The sequence below is a fragment of the Rhinoraja longicauda genome, chromosome 7 (assembly GCF_053455715.1).
Source record: "Rhinoraja longicauda isolate Sanriku21f chromosome 7, sRhiLon1.1, whole genome shotgun sequence".
NCBI lineage: Eukaryota > Metazoa > Chordata > Chondrichthyes > Rajiformes > Arhynchobatidae > Rhinoraja > Rhinoraja longicauda.
The window spans coordinates 44,717,261-44,734,201 of NC_135959.1; the positions used below are offsets into that span (position 1 = coordinate 44,717,261).

The following is a 16,941-nucleotide window of genomic DNA, read 5'->3' on the forward strand; positions in this document are numbered from 1 at the left end:
TTGAAATGCAAAGTATAATTATTTGTCATATTTGGCACAAAAAAGATCAATATCTAATTTATTTCTACTATAATATCACTTGCATTTCTGCTTTTAAAATATATCATTAATTTCTGTTGCCCCCATTGATCTCATTTCAGATTCAACATAGAACCTAGTCTTTATAGCCCGTTTTTTTCTTTGGGAGCCTGCATGGATGGATTAAATCTCCTTTTCACAAAGCTCTTGGGTGTCTCGCTGTGTGTAGAACAACCAAAAAAAGGTGAAGTCTGGTCTGAAGATGTCCGAAAGCTGGTGAGTTATGGTTCAGCTACCGATAATATTTGTGCACTTGGTTGCTTCGATCCAAGTTTTTGAAATTTCATTCATTGTAAAGATCATAAAATATTGGTTAGGTTCAGCTACAGATATTTGTACACGCCTATATATTTATTCACAGAAATGTGGAATGGATTGTGCCAAGGCATTTATTTTCAATATTCTTGTTAAAATTTATAAACCGTATAGCCCTTGTTCCCTCAGTCAATTCATCCAGCTTGAGATCTATTTTTACACTCCTGATCCCATTCCCGCAAATTTGCTAAGTATCAAACTTTCCTTTGTGTTACTTTTTGGGCCCCATTGGAGCAGGCTCGGGTCCCACTGACTACTTCAGCTCAAACATTTATGCTGGCCTATCACTGTTGTATGAAAGTACACCTTTTGGAAGAGACATTAAACTGGGATCTGTTACCAAAGGGAAGCAAAAAGACCTATGTTACTTTTCCAAGATCATTGTGGTAGTCATTCAATGTCTTGACCAAGATTTATTCCCTAATCAATACAACCAAGACAGTTTTCCTGGTTGTTATTATATTGTTTAGTTGAGAGATGGCAAGTGGTGCAGTCGGGAGAGCAGCTGTCTTGTAGCTGCAGTAAACTGGGTTTGATTTTTACTTCTGGCTGTGTGGAGTTTGCATATTCTTCCTAAGACCACTGGGTTACCACTAGTTGCTCTAGTTTCCTACCACATCCCAAAGACCTGCTGGCAGTAGGTTAATTGAATTGCCCCAAATTCATGGTATCTGAGGGGAGTTGATGGAAATTTGGGGAGAATAGATTAGGATGGAAATTAGTGCAGGAGTAGGAATGCCATCATAGATTTCACGAGATGAAATGTCCTCCATCAGTGTGGTATACAAAAATGAATCTGGCATGTTTCCTTCAATATATCAGTGACTATTCTTCAAAAACACTTAATTGGCAGGAAAGCACCTTGAGACACTCTGAAAGGCATCATGTAAATGTAAACCATTAGTTAATGAGCACTGGTATTGTTCCCTTTTTAAAAAAAAAAAGTAAAATCAACCTTGATTCTATCCTTGCGCGTTATTGTCCCATCTCAATCCCGGTGTCAAATCCTTGAATCTACTATAACCTCCCAAATTCATAACCAGTCCTTCAGAAATTACTCGTTTGAACTCTGCTAGTCAGGTTGTTATCAATTTGGGTGTTATCAAAGTCACTAATTATGTTTTGTGTCATGGTGGCCAAGGTAATCTATCCATCCTCACCACATTTGATTTGGCTGACCATTCTATCCTTCACTTGCTCTCTTTATTTCTCTGTAGACCTGATACAAAGAAAAACTCTCTTCTGATTGCATGGTTCCAGTGTTAATTAAACATTCAAAGTTAAAGAATGGCCTGCAATGACTCTGTTTCCCAAAGTATATGCCAGAAAGGATTAACGCGGTCTTTACCTTTTATCCCAGTACACCAAGTGTCATAGACTCATACAGCAAGGAAATAGGCCCTTTGGCATAGCTAGCCCACACCGACCGACATGTCCCATCTACATTAGTCCCACTTGCCTGCATTTGGCCAATATCCCTCTAAACCTGTCTTATCCATGTACCTGTCTAAATGTTTCTTAAACGGTGCAATAATACCTGCATGTTCCATACACCCACCAGCCACTGTATGGAAAAAGTTACCCTTTGGGTTCCTATTAAATCTTTCCCCCTCATCTTAAACCTATGGCCCGTGCTTCTTGATTCCTCTACTCTGCACTATAGAAAGTATTTTAACAGGATGCATCACAGCTTGGTTTGGGAACAGCACCATCCAGGACTGCAATCAATTATAACAAATTGTAGATGCAGCCCAGGCCAACACACAAACCAACCTCCCTTCTATTGATTCCATTTATATGGCAAGGCAAGATGCATAAACAAGAACGTGTCGCACCCTGGCCACTCCCTCTTCTCTCCCATCTCCCATCAGACAAAAGGTATAGAAGTGTGCAAAAGCACACTACCAGATTCGGGGACAGTTTCTTCCCAGCTGTTATCAAGCAATTGAATCATCCAAACACAACCAGAGAGCAGTGCTGAACTACTATCTACCTCTTTGATGACCCTCGGACTATCCTTGATCAAACTTTGCTGGCTTTACCTTACACTAAACGTTATTCCCTTATCATGTATCTATACACTATAAATGGATTGATTGTAATCAGGTATTGTCTTACTGTGAATGGTTAGCACATAACTAAAGCTTTTCACTGTACCTCGTGATAATAAACTAAACTGATTCCTCTACTCTGGGCAAGAGATTCTGTGCGTCTCCACGATCAATTCTCCTCACGATTTTGTACACCTCTATAAGATCACCCCTCATCCTCCTGCACTCCAAGGATTAGAATCCTGGACTGCTTAAGCTCTCAGGCCCTTGTGTCCTGGCAACATCCTCGTGGAATTCTCTGCCTCAGAGGGCAGTGGAGGCCAATTCTCTGAATACATTCAAGAGAGAGCTGGATAGAGCTCTTGAGGGTAGCGGAGTCAGGGGGTATGGAGAGAAGGCAGGAACGGGGTACTGATTGAGAATGATCAGCCATGATCACATTGAATGGCGGTGCTGGCTCGAAGGGCCGAATGGCCTACTCCTGCACCTATTGTCTATTGTCTAAACCTCTGCACCCTTTCCAGCTTGACAACATCTAAACGGGCACAAAAGAAAATTCTCTCTTCTGATTGCGAGGTTCCAATGTTAATTAAATATTCAAAGCTAAGTTTAAATTCCTCCAGTTAAATTCCCACCTCCAGTTTAAATTCCATTTGGAATATTTTGGAGGACCAAGAACCAAGAACTGCCTTCCATGACTCGGTTTCCCAAACTTGCATGCCAGAAAGGATTAACACAGTCCTTACATTTATCATCCCAGTGCACTGAATGTCTTTCAATAGCACCTACTTTATCTTCTCTCCAATGACAATAAAATTATCAAGATACCTGGTACATGATGAGCAGAAATTTCCTCTAATCAAGCACTGGTGAAGCCAAATCACTAATTTTGGTCCCCATCACAGACTCCATTCCCTTGTTCCCATCTCCATCCATCCTCTTTGCAATTATCTGAAACTGAATCAGGAAAAGAATGTGCACAGATGTCCTCCAGATATGTTGCCTAACTAGCTGATTTACTCCAGCATTTTGTATCTTTCTTAGGAAACAGGCATCTGCTGTTCCTTATTTCTCCCTTTCTCAAAATGTTTGTTCGAAGTGTGGAACAAAATGATATAGCAAATGATTCAAGTTGTTAAATTGCTTATTCTATTTTTTATTAAATGTTTTTGATTATTTCCACAAAAAAATTAACAAGTAATGTCGTACTGTACATAAATGTGTGCCTAAATTTAATGCTTAAGGATTCGTTTTTAAATTGCTTCAATTTTGATATCCCTATATATTTATATTTATACTTTTTTATTTGTATCGGCGTTTGTCCTTGAAGGGGAGGGAGAGAAAGAGGAGATTAACTTGAAGTATTCATTCATATTTTTTTTTAAACCGAAATGTTGGAGTAACTCAGCACATCAGGCGGCATCTTTGAAGAACATGGACAGGTGTCATTTAGGGTCTAGACTCTCCCCAACGACCCATCCATGTCCTTCAGAGATGTTGCCTGGTTTACTGAGATACTCTAGAACTCTATCTTTTTTTTGTAAACCAACAACTGCAGTTCCTTGTGTCAGTATTCATTCATACTGTTTGACTTCAAAGATTGGCCTAATTGTCATGTAGGAAAACTGCATCTAAATTGGTAATTGGTCCCTAGTTATGTTGTCACCTGGCAATAATATCTCATTGGCAGTTCGAGATGTTGCTGTCTGCTGAAAGTTTGTACTTTGAAGTAAGTCATTCTGATGTTCCTTCTCCAGGCAGTGCTTGATGAAACTGATGGACTTGTGGGATACATTTACTGTGATTTCTTCCACAGACCTGACAAACCCTATCAGGTATGTTCTTACTAATGCTCTTTGCTATTTGAAAATGAGCTAAGAAACTCAGCAAGTCAAGCAGAATCTGTGGAGAGGCCGAGGGATGGTTGACATTTTGGGTTAAGATCCACAGATGCTGCCTGAGGAGCACTTACAGCAGTTTGTTGTTTGCTCCAGACTACAGCACCTGCCATCTCTGATCTCTCCATTCTTTGCTGTAATTTGTTTCTTGCATTAAATGTGTTTATTCCATTCACTCCAAGAGTAAAAGAGATAAAATGTTGGAAATTCGAACCTTTTGTGCTGAGAATACTTTATTCAAGCAAATGAGAGTGAAAAACGTAAACACTATCCCCCACGTGACTGTTGACTGGTGGTTATTAAAAAGTTTCTAAACAAGGTTTGGCAGACTGTTAAGTGATGACAATAAGAGTTATAGAATCTTGGCATGTAGGTGAAGTTAAGATATTGGTTTAGTTTGGAGATACAGAGCGGAAACAACCCCTCTGGCCCACGGAGGCCATGCCGACCAGCGATCACCCCGTACGCTAACCTACAAACACGAGGGACAATTTTACAACTTATCGAAGCCAATTAACCTGTTATCCTGCATGTTTTTGGAATGTGGGAGGAAACTGGAGCACCTAGAGAAAACCCAAGCAACCACAGGGAGACCATACAAACTCCCTACGGACAGCACCCGTAGTCAGGATCGAACCAGGGTCTTTGGCTCTGTAAAGCAGCAACTTTACCTTTGTGCTACTCTTTCTGCCCAGGCCCAGTTTAGAGGGATATGGGCCAAACGCAGGAAGGTGGGACGAGTGTAGATAGGGCAACTTGGTTGCTGTGGGCAAGTTAGACAGACGGGCCTGTTTCCCTGTTGTATGACTCTGTGAATCTATGGCATAATCTTAAATTACGCAAGTGAGCCTTTGTGAACACGACCAATCAAATATTTGGATACGAATTCCAGTGACAATTAATTGTTTAATGATTTTTACTTTGAATAAGCCCAGGTAAAATTAATTATGAATGTTAGAGCATCGTATTGTTTTTAAAAAGTTGTTTTCTTGGAGATGAATAATCACACCACTCAGGTAACCTGTTTGAAGTTGTGTAAAGGAAAAAAGGCAGCATATAATCTAATTTTTAAAAGGCACTAATAATATAACTAGTTGTATCTAGATGTCGGTACTACAAATCACACTTCTTCCAACATCTACTTTTACCACTTGTCAAAGTTTGCATAAAAAAACGACAACATTTTCTAGCAGGTCAGGTTTCATTTGTAGAGGGTAGATAAGCACAGATATTCTACCCTCTGCATGTTTTTTGCTTTTCACATAAAATCTGTTTCTCCACAGATGCGGCCTGACCTGCTCATTTTAATGTTTTCTGTTTTTATTTCAGATTTCCAACAATTGCAGTTGTTTACTTACTACTTTTTTTTGGTTTGTATTTTGGTTATTGTCACCTAAATCTAACATTTGACACAGCGTGGCAGAATACTGTTTCAACTCTGTCATTACCCTTGATTCTATAGCAACCCTAAATTAACTGCTTAACTAACTTCAAGATAAATCAAACCTTTTCCATATTTTGAGTAACACAAGAAAAAACACATGTTGTTGCCTCGTTGTGTACATTCCATGTCCCTCAAATTTTACCTCTACACTTAAAGTGCATGCACATATTAGTGTTCTTATTATCGTGAGAACGTTATGAACTGGCATGTAGCTCATGTATTTTCTTGCCTGAGAATTTTGTGATACCGGAGGTATCGCAGAAAAATTAACAGCATTATTGTATGTTTGTTTAAGGACTGCCACTTTACAATTCGGGGAGGTCGATTAATGGAGAACGGGGAGTATCAACTTCCTATCGTCGTACTGATGCTTAGTCTGCCTCATCCAACAAGCTCCTCCCCAACACTCCTAACCCCTGGCATGATGGAGAATCTCTTCCACGAAATGGGCCATGCCATGCATTCAATGCTGGGCCGCACTAGATATCAACATGTCACTGGTAGGTCATTTCCATTCAGGATACTAGTTATATCATCATAAATTGTGCTGAATTTCTCATCTAAAGTGCAGTTCCTTGTTTTTACAGTTTATAGCTTAAGTAGATGCCTTCCAATAGCCCTGTTATGGAGTACATGCAATGGAATTTTTCATAATTGGGGTCCCACTACCTTTGTCAATGGGCTGGATCTTCTTTAAAAGATGGAAGATGTGTTTGGCTTTCACCTGTTTTATCGGCAGCAGATTGCATATTCCTGAACCGCAGTCCAGCTCACTGCTCAGCTGTTTGAGGAGCGTGAGCCACCTGGAATGCTCCTGTCGTGTTCCAGCAGATGTTCCAAATCTTAGACTGGAAAATTCTGCCTGCGAAGTATAGTTTAGTTTAAATTATGTTTAGTTTAGAGGTACAGCAAGGAAACGGACCCCTTCGGCCTACCGACTCCACGTCGACTATCAATCACCAGTTTACAGTAATTCTATGTTATCCCACTTCCTCATCCACTCCTTGCACATTAGGGGCGCATTTTACAGAGGCCAATTAACCTACAAACCCACACATCTTTGGGATGTGGGGGGAAACCGGAACACCTGGAGGAAGGTCTCGGGAAGTACACGCAAACTCCACACAGGCAGCACTCGAAGTCAGGATTTAACCCAGTTTTTCAGTGGTGTGAGGCAAGAGGTGTACTCATTGATTTTAATTGGAAGAAATGGCAATTGATTTACTTTAAATGAACTTAATTTTCTTAGTTGTTTAATTTCAATAACCTTATAATTTTAATTATAGCATTTTGATAATTTTAACAAATTGTGGATATTGTTTTAATAACTGTCAAAATCATTCTGTGTTGGGGGAACCTCTATAATAAATGCCTTCACTGATTAGCTGGGATCTGGCTGGTCCTAGTGGAAGACTGCCTGTCAGCGTGCTGCAAGAAACAGTGAGTTCTAATGGCAGGTGACTGCTGAGCATAGGCAACTAGCTGGTTACATAGATACATAGAAAATAGGTGCAGCAGTAGGCCAGCATCGCCATTCAATGTGATCATGGCTGATCATCCGCAGTCAGTACCCCGTTCCTGCCTCCTCCCCATACCCCTTGATTCCGCTACCCCTAAGAGCTCTATCTGCAGTGAATTGGCCTCCACTGCCTTCTGAGGCAGAGAATGCCACAAATTCACAACTCTGGGTGAAAAAGTTTTTCCTCAAATCAGTTCTAAATGGCCTACCCCTTATTCTTAAACTGTGGCCCCTGGTTCTGGACTTCCGCAACATCGGGAACATGTTTCCTGCATCTAGCGTGTCCAACCCCTTAATAATTTTATATGCAGCGTGTCCAATCCTGTAATAATTTTATTAGCAGAAGTTCCTTGTCTGCTGCTTACACTAGCATTGTTTATGTTTGCAGGTTTCATTATAGTTACATTTTCTAACCATCTCTTGCGTGTGGTCTAGTGAAACATTAATTTCATTTTTACAGAATGTGGTTTTGACTTGCTGAGTATTTCCAACATTTTCCCTTTTCAATTTCATCTGACTAGTCCTTTGGTTTGGTGCTTAATTTATATTTACTGTGGATTTTTTCCCCCCCACTCCCAGGTACAAGATGTCCTACTGATTTTGCAGAAGTTCCTTCGATTTTAATGGAATATTTTGCCAGTGACTATCGAGTGGTGAGACAGTTTGCACGACATTATAAGACAGGAGAGGTATGGAAATTGAATATGTAACCACATATCCATATATTCATTAGTATTCCTTACAGAATAACAAAAACACAGTATTAATAAAATAAGAAATCGCATTGTCAATGGAATTACATTATTGCTGCCACAACCTTTTTATTAAAATTAAGAAATTCATGTGAACAGTTTCCATGTGGGTACAGTAAACCCTTGGTTATTACAGACCTATTTAAGATGGATTTTGGTTATGGTTTGATTTTGGTTTGTCTCTAAGAACACAGGCTGCTAGTTACACTGCCGCGACAGGGCATTGAAATTGGCAAGGCATTGAAATTGGCAAGGCATTGAAATTGACAAGCAATCACTTCTATCGGCACTGAACTCAGTTAAACAATGCATCAAACACCCTTCAGTATTTTCAACAGTAACAGAAAATACTTTTTTTAGCGTTTAAAAACATTGTATTTGAAAACGGCTCGTTTCACGGGATGACCGCTAGGTGGTTGGAGCGAATGCCTTGCTTGGTTGTAGTGGACAAACAACAATAACTGACACCATTTCCCCCTCCACCCTGTGGTCCGTTATAACGAGGGTTTACTGTGGTTTGGCAAGTGTGATTCCTGACCAACTGTAGGCCATTGCAGAGGAACAACAAAGCTTATCCTCGGCAGCTGTGAAGTGACTGATGACTTGAATGTTGAGTTGACTTCAGGTGATGCGCTACTAACCAGGAATGCCTTAGTGGACTTTCACAGAGGGCAAAGTGGAGAGCAAACCTTGTCTGGCGAATAGCCACCTGCGTGGCTATTTTTGTTTCGATAAAAGAGCTAAAACTCATTGAAATCTTTTGAATAATGAAAGGCCAAGATAGTGGATGTGGTGAGGATGTTTCCAGTCATGAAAGAGTCCAGGACCAGAGGGGGCACGGCCTCAGAATAAAAGACGTACCTTGAGAATGGAAATTAGGAGGTATTTCTTTAGCCAGAGGGTGGTGAATCTGTGGAATTCATTCTCACATATGACCATAAGACATAGGAGTAGAATTAGGCCATTCGGCCCATCAAGTCTGCTCCGCCATTCAATCATTCGGCTGCCTTCTCCCTGTAACCTTTGGCGCTCTTTCTAATCAAGAACCTATCAATATCTTTAAAAATACCCAATATCTGGTGGTGCCACAACAAAACCTCTCTCAACATCAACAAAATGAAGGAACTAATTGACTTCAGAGAGGGGAATTTGGGAGCCCATATGCTAGTTTTCATTAGTGGATCAGCGGTGGAGCAAGGTAGCAGCCTCTCTAAACTTTAAAGAAATTCAGCATGTCACTCCAACAAACTTCTACAGATGAACTGCAGAAAATAACTTGACTTGCTGTATCATGGTTTGGCAAGTCTGTTCTAACGCATGGGAACGCAAGAAGCTGCAGAGTTTGGTGGTCTCTAATTTACGACGATGTTGCCAGAACTCGAGGACCCGAGCTGGAGGGAAAGGTTGGGCAGGTTAGGACTTTATTTCTTGGAGTACAAGAGGATGAGGGATGATCTTATAGAGAAATGTATAAAATCATGAGGGAATAAATCTGGGAATGATTACCCAGAGTAGGGGAATCGAAAATTGGCGGACATAGGTCTACGGTGAGAAGGAAAATATTTAATTGGAACCTAAGGGCAACATTGTCACACAGAGGGTGGTGGGTATACAGAACGAGCTGCCAGAGGAGGCAGGACCTATAACAACATTTAAAGGGCATTTGGTAGGTGCATGGATAGGAAAGGTTGAGAGGGATATGGACCAAACATGGGCAGGTGGGAATATTGTAGACGGGATCTCTTGATTGGTATGGGCAAGTATTGCTGAAGGGCCTGGTTCCATGTTCTAACTATGACTCGGCCCGGTCCATCATGCGTACAGACCTTCACACCATTGAAAGCATTTACATGATTGTCTATACTTTTGTAATTAGATGTTAACTAAAAAAAAGCCAACTAAAAGAAGTTTCAGGCTTGCTGATCACATTGCACAATACATTCAAAAGAAAGAAAAAGCACACAAAATGTACACTTTTGAAATCCTTTTTCAGCCATTACCTCAGAATATGGTATCACGGCTCTGTGACTCCAAGAAAGTTTGTGCTGCTGCAGACCTTCAACTTCAGGTAGGTAAATATACAGTTATTGTCAAAGGTTTCCAGCATGAACTGTGACGATTAAATGCAAATATTTGACTATCTATATAAAATCAGCTATAATTCCACCTGCAGAGTTAAATTTGTTAGGTCATCCAAGTCAGAAAGAAAGGCATTGTGTATGAAGACTGCAGAACTAATGAGTCCTCTGAAGATAGACACAAAGTGCTGGAGTTACTTGGAGTGCTTGAGTAACCCTCAACGGGTCAGGCAGCATCTCTGGAGAAAAAGAATAGTAGATGTTTCAGGTCGGAACCCTTCTTCAGACTTCAGGGTCTGAAGAAGGGTCCCAACCCGAAATGTCACCTATTTTTCTCCAGAGATGCTGCCTGACCCGCTGAGTTACACCTGTGTTTTTATGTCTCTCTGGTATAAACCAGCATCTGCAGTTCCTTCTTACACATAATGAGACCTCTATATGGGCTGGTTTTAATCCTCTGTGATAAATAAATCAGACTGCTTGTGGTGCCCAAAGAGGCCATTTGGTCTCTCAGATTAATGACACCTCTATGTAAGAGCAATCCAACTGGTCCTGCTTTCATTATAGATACTTATCCAACTTCTCTTGCCGGCAAAATTGTACATTCCAAACCCTAAATATTTGTTGCGTTTAAGAATTTTCAAAAAAAAAGTCTCACGACACTTTTAGTTGTTTTGCCACATCATTTACCTCTTGATCCCTCAGTCAAAGGAAATATCTTTTCTCTATCTAACATTGATACCCTTTCTGATTTTGTCACATTCCCCCATAATCTCCGTTGTTCCCTGGTGAACAATCCTAGCTTCTTCAATCATTCCTTGCTTGGATAAGAACCCTTGTTTGGATGAGAATTGCAGGTCCTATCATAACGTCTAAGAGACATTTGGACAGGTACATGGATAGGATGGGTTTAGAGGGATTTGGGCCAAGCACAGGCAAGTGGCACTAGTGTGGATGGGGCATGTTGGTCGGCATGGACAAGTTGGGCCGAAGGGCCTGTTTCCACACTATATAACTCTATGACTTGTAACCAAATTCCTACATCCCTGGGATCGCTTTGAAAAATTCTGTTAATATTTATACCACATGATTTTTTTTTGTTATCGACCCCTTTCTTAACCTGCCCTGCTATATTATTGTAAGAAGATGGTTAATTGTAGAATTCTCTGCCACAAAAGGCTCTGTAGCCACTGAATATATTGTCCAATTTATTGTTTCGTATTTGCACATAACTTGGATAGCTTTGGATAACAATTGCTTATGTTGTGGACTCAAAGCATCCACAAAAGAGGCAATATCCCCGAAATGCTTCAGAAAACCTTCAAAGCGTGTTGCAAATGCTGAAGTACCTTTAATAATTGAATGTTTCTGATCAAATAAGCTTTGAATGAAGTTGGCCTTTTTTGCAACAATAATATATTTTCTTTTAAAATAGATCTTTTATTCAGTCCTGGATCAGATCTATCATGGGCAATATCCTCTACCAAAATCTACAACTGAAATATTAAAGGAAACCCAGGAGAAATTTTATGGACTGCCTTATGTACAAAACACGGTAAATATTGAATTATCTACAATTCAGAACCAATATGCCGAGTTTGGGATAAATATATAATGTTTATAGAGAATTCATTGCCACAGACGACTGTGGAGGCCAAGTCATTGGGTATTTTTAAAGTGGAGATTGACAGGTACTTGATTAGTGAGTGTGTCAGGGGTTATGGGGAGAGGGCAGAAGAATGTTGAGAGGGAAAGATAGATCTACCGTGATTGAATGGCGGAGTAGACTCAATGGGCTGAATGGCCTAATTTGGCTCCAATGACTTATGAACTTTTGTATAGATTGTATTTGAAAAGTAAAGCCTGCCGACTGCTATTTTCTTTGTAGATGGATACTTTTTCAAAAGGGTAAATTTTACTTGTCCTTAAAATAACAAAGTGTTTTGGCAAAATGAGAGGGCAAAGACACATCTTTGTTGTCTTTGTGGTTGAGTAGTGATATGGGAAATGGAATAGAATACTTGTCTGAATATTTGTTCTTTAAAATTCAGGGTACAAAGTTGAGGTGAACGGGTAAAAAACAAAAATATTGCTTTGAACCGAGTGCTTTCCACCCAACTAATATAGAAACCCGCACGTCTTTGGGAATATGGGAGGAAAATATCCATGTGGTGATGGTGAAAGTGCAGACTCTGAGGTCAGAATTGAACTTGGGTCACTGGTGCTGTGAAGCAGCATCTCTACTAGCTACGTCACTCTGCTGCTTCAGTGAATTGAGCTGCATCTCTACCCTGAAGTAAATTATATGGTTGCATCAATGTAGAAATTGATGGTTACAAAAAAACAGCCATAAAGTACTGGAGTAACTCGGCACTTCAGTTGGCATCTGTGGAGAACATGGATAGGTGACATTTCATGTCAAGACCCTTCTTCAGACTTCAGAAGGGCCTTGACCCGAAATGTCACCAATCCAGGTTCTCCACAGATGCTGCCTGTCCCGCTGAGGTACTCAAGAGCTTTGTGTCTTTAATTGCATCAATGTCCTGAGGGGATGGGCTGGGCGATAAATACTGTCTTACAAGTCTATAGACACAAAGTGCAGGAGTAACTCAGTGGGTCAGGCAGCATCTCTGGGAAAAAAAGATGGGTGACATTTCGAGTTGAGTCCCTTCTTCAAACCCTTTATAAGTCTTATGAAATCAATCACATCTTATAAATATTTTATGTAACCCTTTACAAGGATGAAAATGAAAGTATATTGAATGGTACAGAATATAAATATGATGGAAGAGTAAGTATGTTAACTCATAATTTTAGGGTGGGGAGAGGGGAATTCCAAATGTTAAAGTTTCTGAGGATGACTGTGAAACTAAGAGCTTGAGGCAGTTGCAGATCTGATCCCTGTAAGAATGATAAATAAGCTTGAGCACATGCCCAATTAAAGTAGGCAGTTTGAGTCAAGCTAGGATTGTACCTGATGCAACTGCTGCTTGTGATGGCCCCCAGCAAAGGCTTTTATAATTGCTAAAATATCTGATTATTGAAGGCTTTTGGAAACAGTTGAAATAGATTCAAACAATGAAAAGCATTTTTTTTAAATGTCAAGCATTAATCTATCTAGTTCAAAGTGCATTTAACTAATATAAATAAAAGCATCACAATCATTTTTTCGTTTTAAGCTTGCACTTACATTCTTTCCCATCGAGGTTAACAAATACGTTCATGGCTGATGTAAGGTTGAGAGATCAAATGCAATGTGCCCTTTGGCTCTACGTGCCTGAGCCCTGCTCCTGGGCAGAGAGTCCATTGCGCAGACTGGGGATTAGACATGCTGCCATTTGACTTCCAGCAAATATTTGCCTTTGGTGGGACCGTCTGCAGGTGGGAAGGTCGGGTTAATGCACCATTATACGGCTGACCATATAATGCTATTAGTGAGTGGTTCACTCTGCAGTTCCCTTCAGCCATTAGTTCCAAAGTGTGCACCACATAGCATGTTATACTCGTTACTAACAGCTGTTCTTACCTCACAATGACAATGAAACTGCTACAGCTGGTGGAGCTGCTGCCTCACAACACCAGGGACCCAGGTTCGATCCTGACCTCAGCTGCTGTCTGTGTGGAGTGTGCATGTTCTCCTTGTAACTGCTCGGGTTTCCTCTGCGTTTCCTCCCATATGCCAAAGACGTGTGTGTTGGTGGTTTAGTTGGTCTCTGTAAGTTGCCCCTAGTGTGTAAAATGCCCCCAATGTGTAGAGGGTGTCTGTATAGGTGGGATAACATAGAACTAGTGTGAACGGGTGATCAATGGTCAGCATTGACTTGGTGCACAAAGTAGATTCTTCCTCAATATATGCCTTTTTCTAATGATTGAGGTATTTTAGGGGTATTTTTACTCGCCTATCTTGGAGTATTCTCTTTACTTTATTCATGTCAGGATTTCAATATTTAAAGAGATTACAATTAACTGCAGTTAGGATATTGGTAGGGCTCATTGTATTATTTTCACGACTTTTTGGCTGCTGTTTGTTGTTACGAGAAAGTGCAACACTAATTAGATGGGGGGAGACTTCAAGGGGAGGCTGAATAGGATTTGTCCACTTAAGACTTTGTGCTGAGGACACTTGTAAACACTACCAATGGCGTGTGTATTCTAGTACTCGGTATTAAGTGTGAAGTAGACAACACTGCCATCAAACTGATAAAGTAGTTATAAGCACATCCAAAACTGAGATTACAGAGGTTTAAGACTTCACTTTCCATTAGTTGCACATCTGTCCAGCAGGTGCTGCTGCTCGAGCACAAATACCAGGATAAATGGGCTTCTCTGCATTTTTCACCCTTTAAATAATTATTCTGCAAGTTAGTTCATTCACATTGCTGGAAATGGGGACTTAAGGGACCGCAGATGCTGGAATCTTAAGCAAAAAACGAAGTTCACAAGTTATAGGAGTAGAATTAGGCCATTTGGCCCTGTGGGTCTACTCTGCCATTCAATCATGGCTGATCTCTGCCTTCTAATCCCATTTTCCTGCCATCTGCCCATTACCTTTGATGCCCGTTCTAATCAAGAATTTGTCTATCTCTGCCATAAAAATATCCACTGACTTGGCCTCCACCGCCCTCTGTGGAGTGTGAATGAGTTCCACAGATTAACTACCCTCTGACTAAAGAAGTTCCTCTTTACCTCCTTTTTAAAAGAGCACCCTTTAATTCTGAGGCTTTGACCTCTGGTCCTAGACTCTCCCACCAGTGGAAACATCCTTTCCAGCTGCTGGAGGGAGTGCACAAAGTGCACAAGCAGCATCTGTGGAGGGAAATGGACATGCACTATTTTGGGTGGGGACCTGGCTTCAGACTATTTTCACATCACTGACTATTTCTATTTTAAAAATCAGTGATGAAATATCTTGAAAGTATACAAAGTACTGAGTTATCAGTAGCTCAATGGGTCAGGCAGCATCTCTGGAGAACATGGATTACCGCTGTTACCTCATTGCCACAGAGGGCTGTGAAGCCTCCACAGCCTTCAATGGCAAAGAATTCCACAGCTTCACCACCCTCTGACCAAAGAAATTCCTCCTTTGTTGTCTCTTGTGCCAGCAGATGTACTCTATCTTTTTAAGAATGGAGGGTTTGTAAAATAGGGAACCATAGATTGGTTAGCCTGGCATCAGTGCTAAAAACAATGTTGGGATCTATTATTAAGGAAGTGGTTGGGGGAAGTTTACATTGATTTATCAGAGGGAAATCGCATTTGCCAGATCTGTTAGAATTTGTCGTTGTTGCGGCTAACAGAAGGATTAAGAGAGGCATTTAGTCTTTTAAGTAAGGTTTTGAAAAGGGACGATACTAGAAAATCAAACAAAATTAGAATACATGGTATTAACTGGTATGGATTGAAGATTGATTAATGGACAGAAAATAGAAACATAGATGTGGAGCGATGGATCATGTTTGGGTAGGGAGACTGGTCAGAACAGTATCGCAGGTCACAATCTGTATCAGTGACTTACCTGAGGGCAATCAAACGTAATGAAATACAAGTTTGCTGATAATGCAAAGCTAGGTGGCAGAGTGAGCTATTAGAGGGATGCAAGGAGGCTTCAGAAGATTTAGACGGACATAAATGGGGGAAAAGCGTAAATGGAATACAAATAAACAATTGCCACATTGATAGAAAAAATAGAACAAAACATGGTTTAAAAGCTCATCTTCACCATCTCTGGCTTTTGTTCCCTCCCACAGGCTTCATTTGTGGATGTGGAGAAGATGTTTCCAGTATAAGGAGATTCTAGGGCCAGCGGCCATAGCCTCAGAATAAAAGGTTGTATCTTTAGACAGGAGATATGGAGAAATTTCTTTAGTCAGAGTGGTGGTGAATCTGTGGAATTGATTACAAAAGATGGCTGCGGAGGCCGAGTCAATGGGTATTTTTAAGGCCGAGATTGACAGATTGTTGATTAGTAAGGTGTCGGGGGTTATGGGTGTAAGAAGTTGTAATGACGACAAGTATAAAGTTCTTTATTAGCCATAAGCTAATATAAAGTTCTTTATTAGCCATAAGCATTGGAGACTGAGAAAGAGTCCCACGCTCTCAACCATCTCGATTGTTCTAATATCTTATCAATAAAGCTACGTCCACGCACGTGCAAGACACATTCCATATGATGTCAGTCTGAAAACCCGGCCTGGATCAGGAATATAATGACTGATCTACAATGGGGAGAAGGCAGGAGCATGGGGTTGAGAGGGAAAGATAGATCAGCCATGATTGATTGGTGGTGTAGATTTGAAGGGCTGAATGGCCTAATTCGGCTCCAATAACTTGTGAACATATGAACCGATTTCTCGCTTCTTTCCTTATCTCACAGACTTTTGTCTTCTTCCCTTCTCTGGCCTTTGTCCCCTGTGCCCCACCTGGATGCACACCCATTCCATCCACTATCCTGCCACTCTTTTCCCCTTCTGTATCAGTTCAACTATATTTCTTCCTTTATTTTCACTTTTCGCACATCTTCTCTCCTTATCTCACAATCTTTGGACTTCTTCTTATCTCTGGCCGTTGTGCACCCATGTCCCTCACCTGTATCCATCTATCATTTGCCAGGCTTTGTCCCACCTTCATCTCCCATCCAGCTTTCTCCTTCCTACTATAATCAGTGTGAAGAAGGACCACGATCTGAAATGTCGCCTATCCAAGATGTATAACAGCCAGTATATAACACGAAGGGTCAGGCAGCATCTCTGGGGAAAGGGAATAGATGATGTTTCGCGTCAGAACTCTACATCAGATCTATTCCTTTT

General features: G+C 40.7%; 1 protein-coding gene across 4 annotated transcripts in view; it reads left to right on the forward strand.

Moving 5' to 3' along the window:
* Positions 1–16,941, forward strand: part of LOC144595538 (mitochondrial intermediate peptidase-like) — a 71,047-nt gene that overhangs the window by 21,285 nt on the left and 32,821 nt on the right. For all 4 annotated transcript variants that reach the window (XM_078403067.1, XM_078403068.1, XM_078403069.1 and 1 more), the window contains 6 exons: positions 141–294; positions 4,202–4,279; positions 6,082–6,286; positions 7,885–7,994; positions 10,051–10,125; positions 11,571–11,690. In XM_078403067.1, the coding sequence (XP_078259193.1) occupies positions 141–294; positions 4,202–4,279; positions 6,082–6,286; positions 7,885–7,994; positions 10,051–10,125; positions 11,571–11,690 (742 nt within the window). The remainder of the gene's footprint in view (positions 1–140; positions 295–4,201; positions 4,280–6,081; positions 6,287–7,884; positions 7,995–10,050; positions 10,126–11,570; positions 11,691–16,941) is intronic.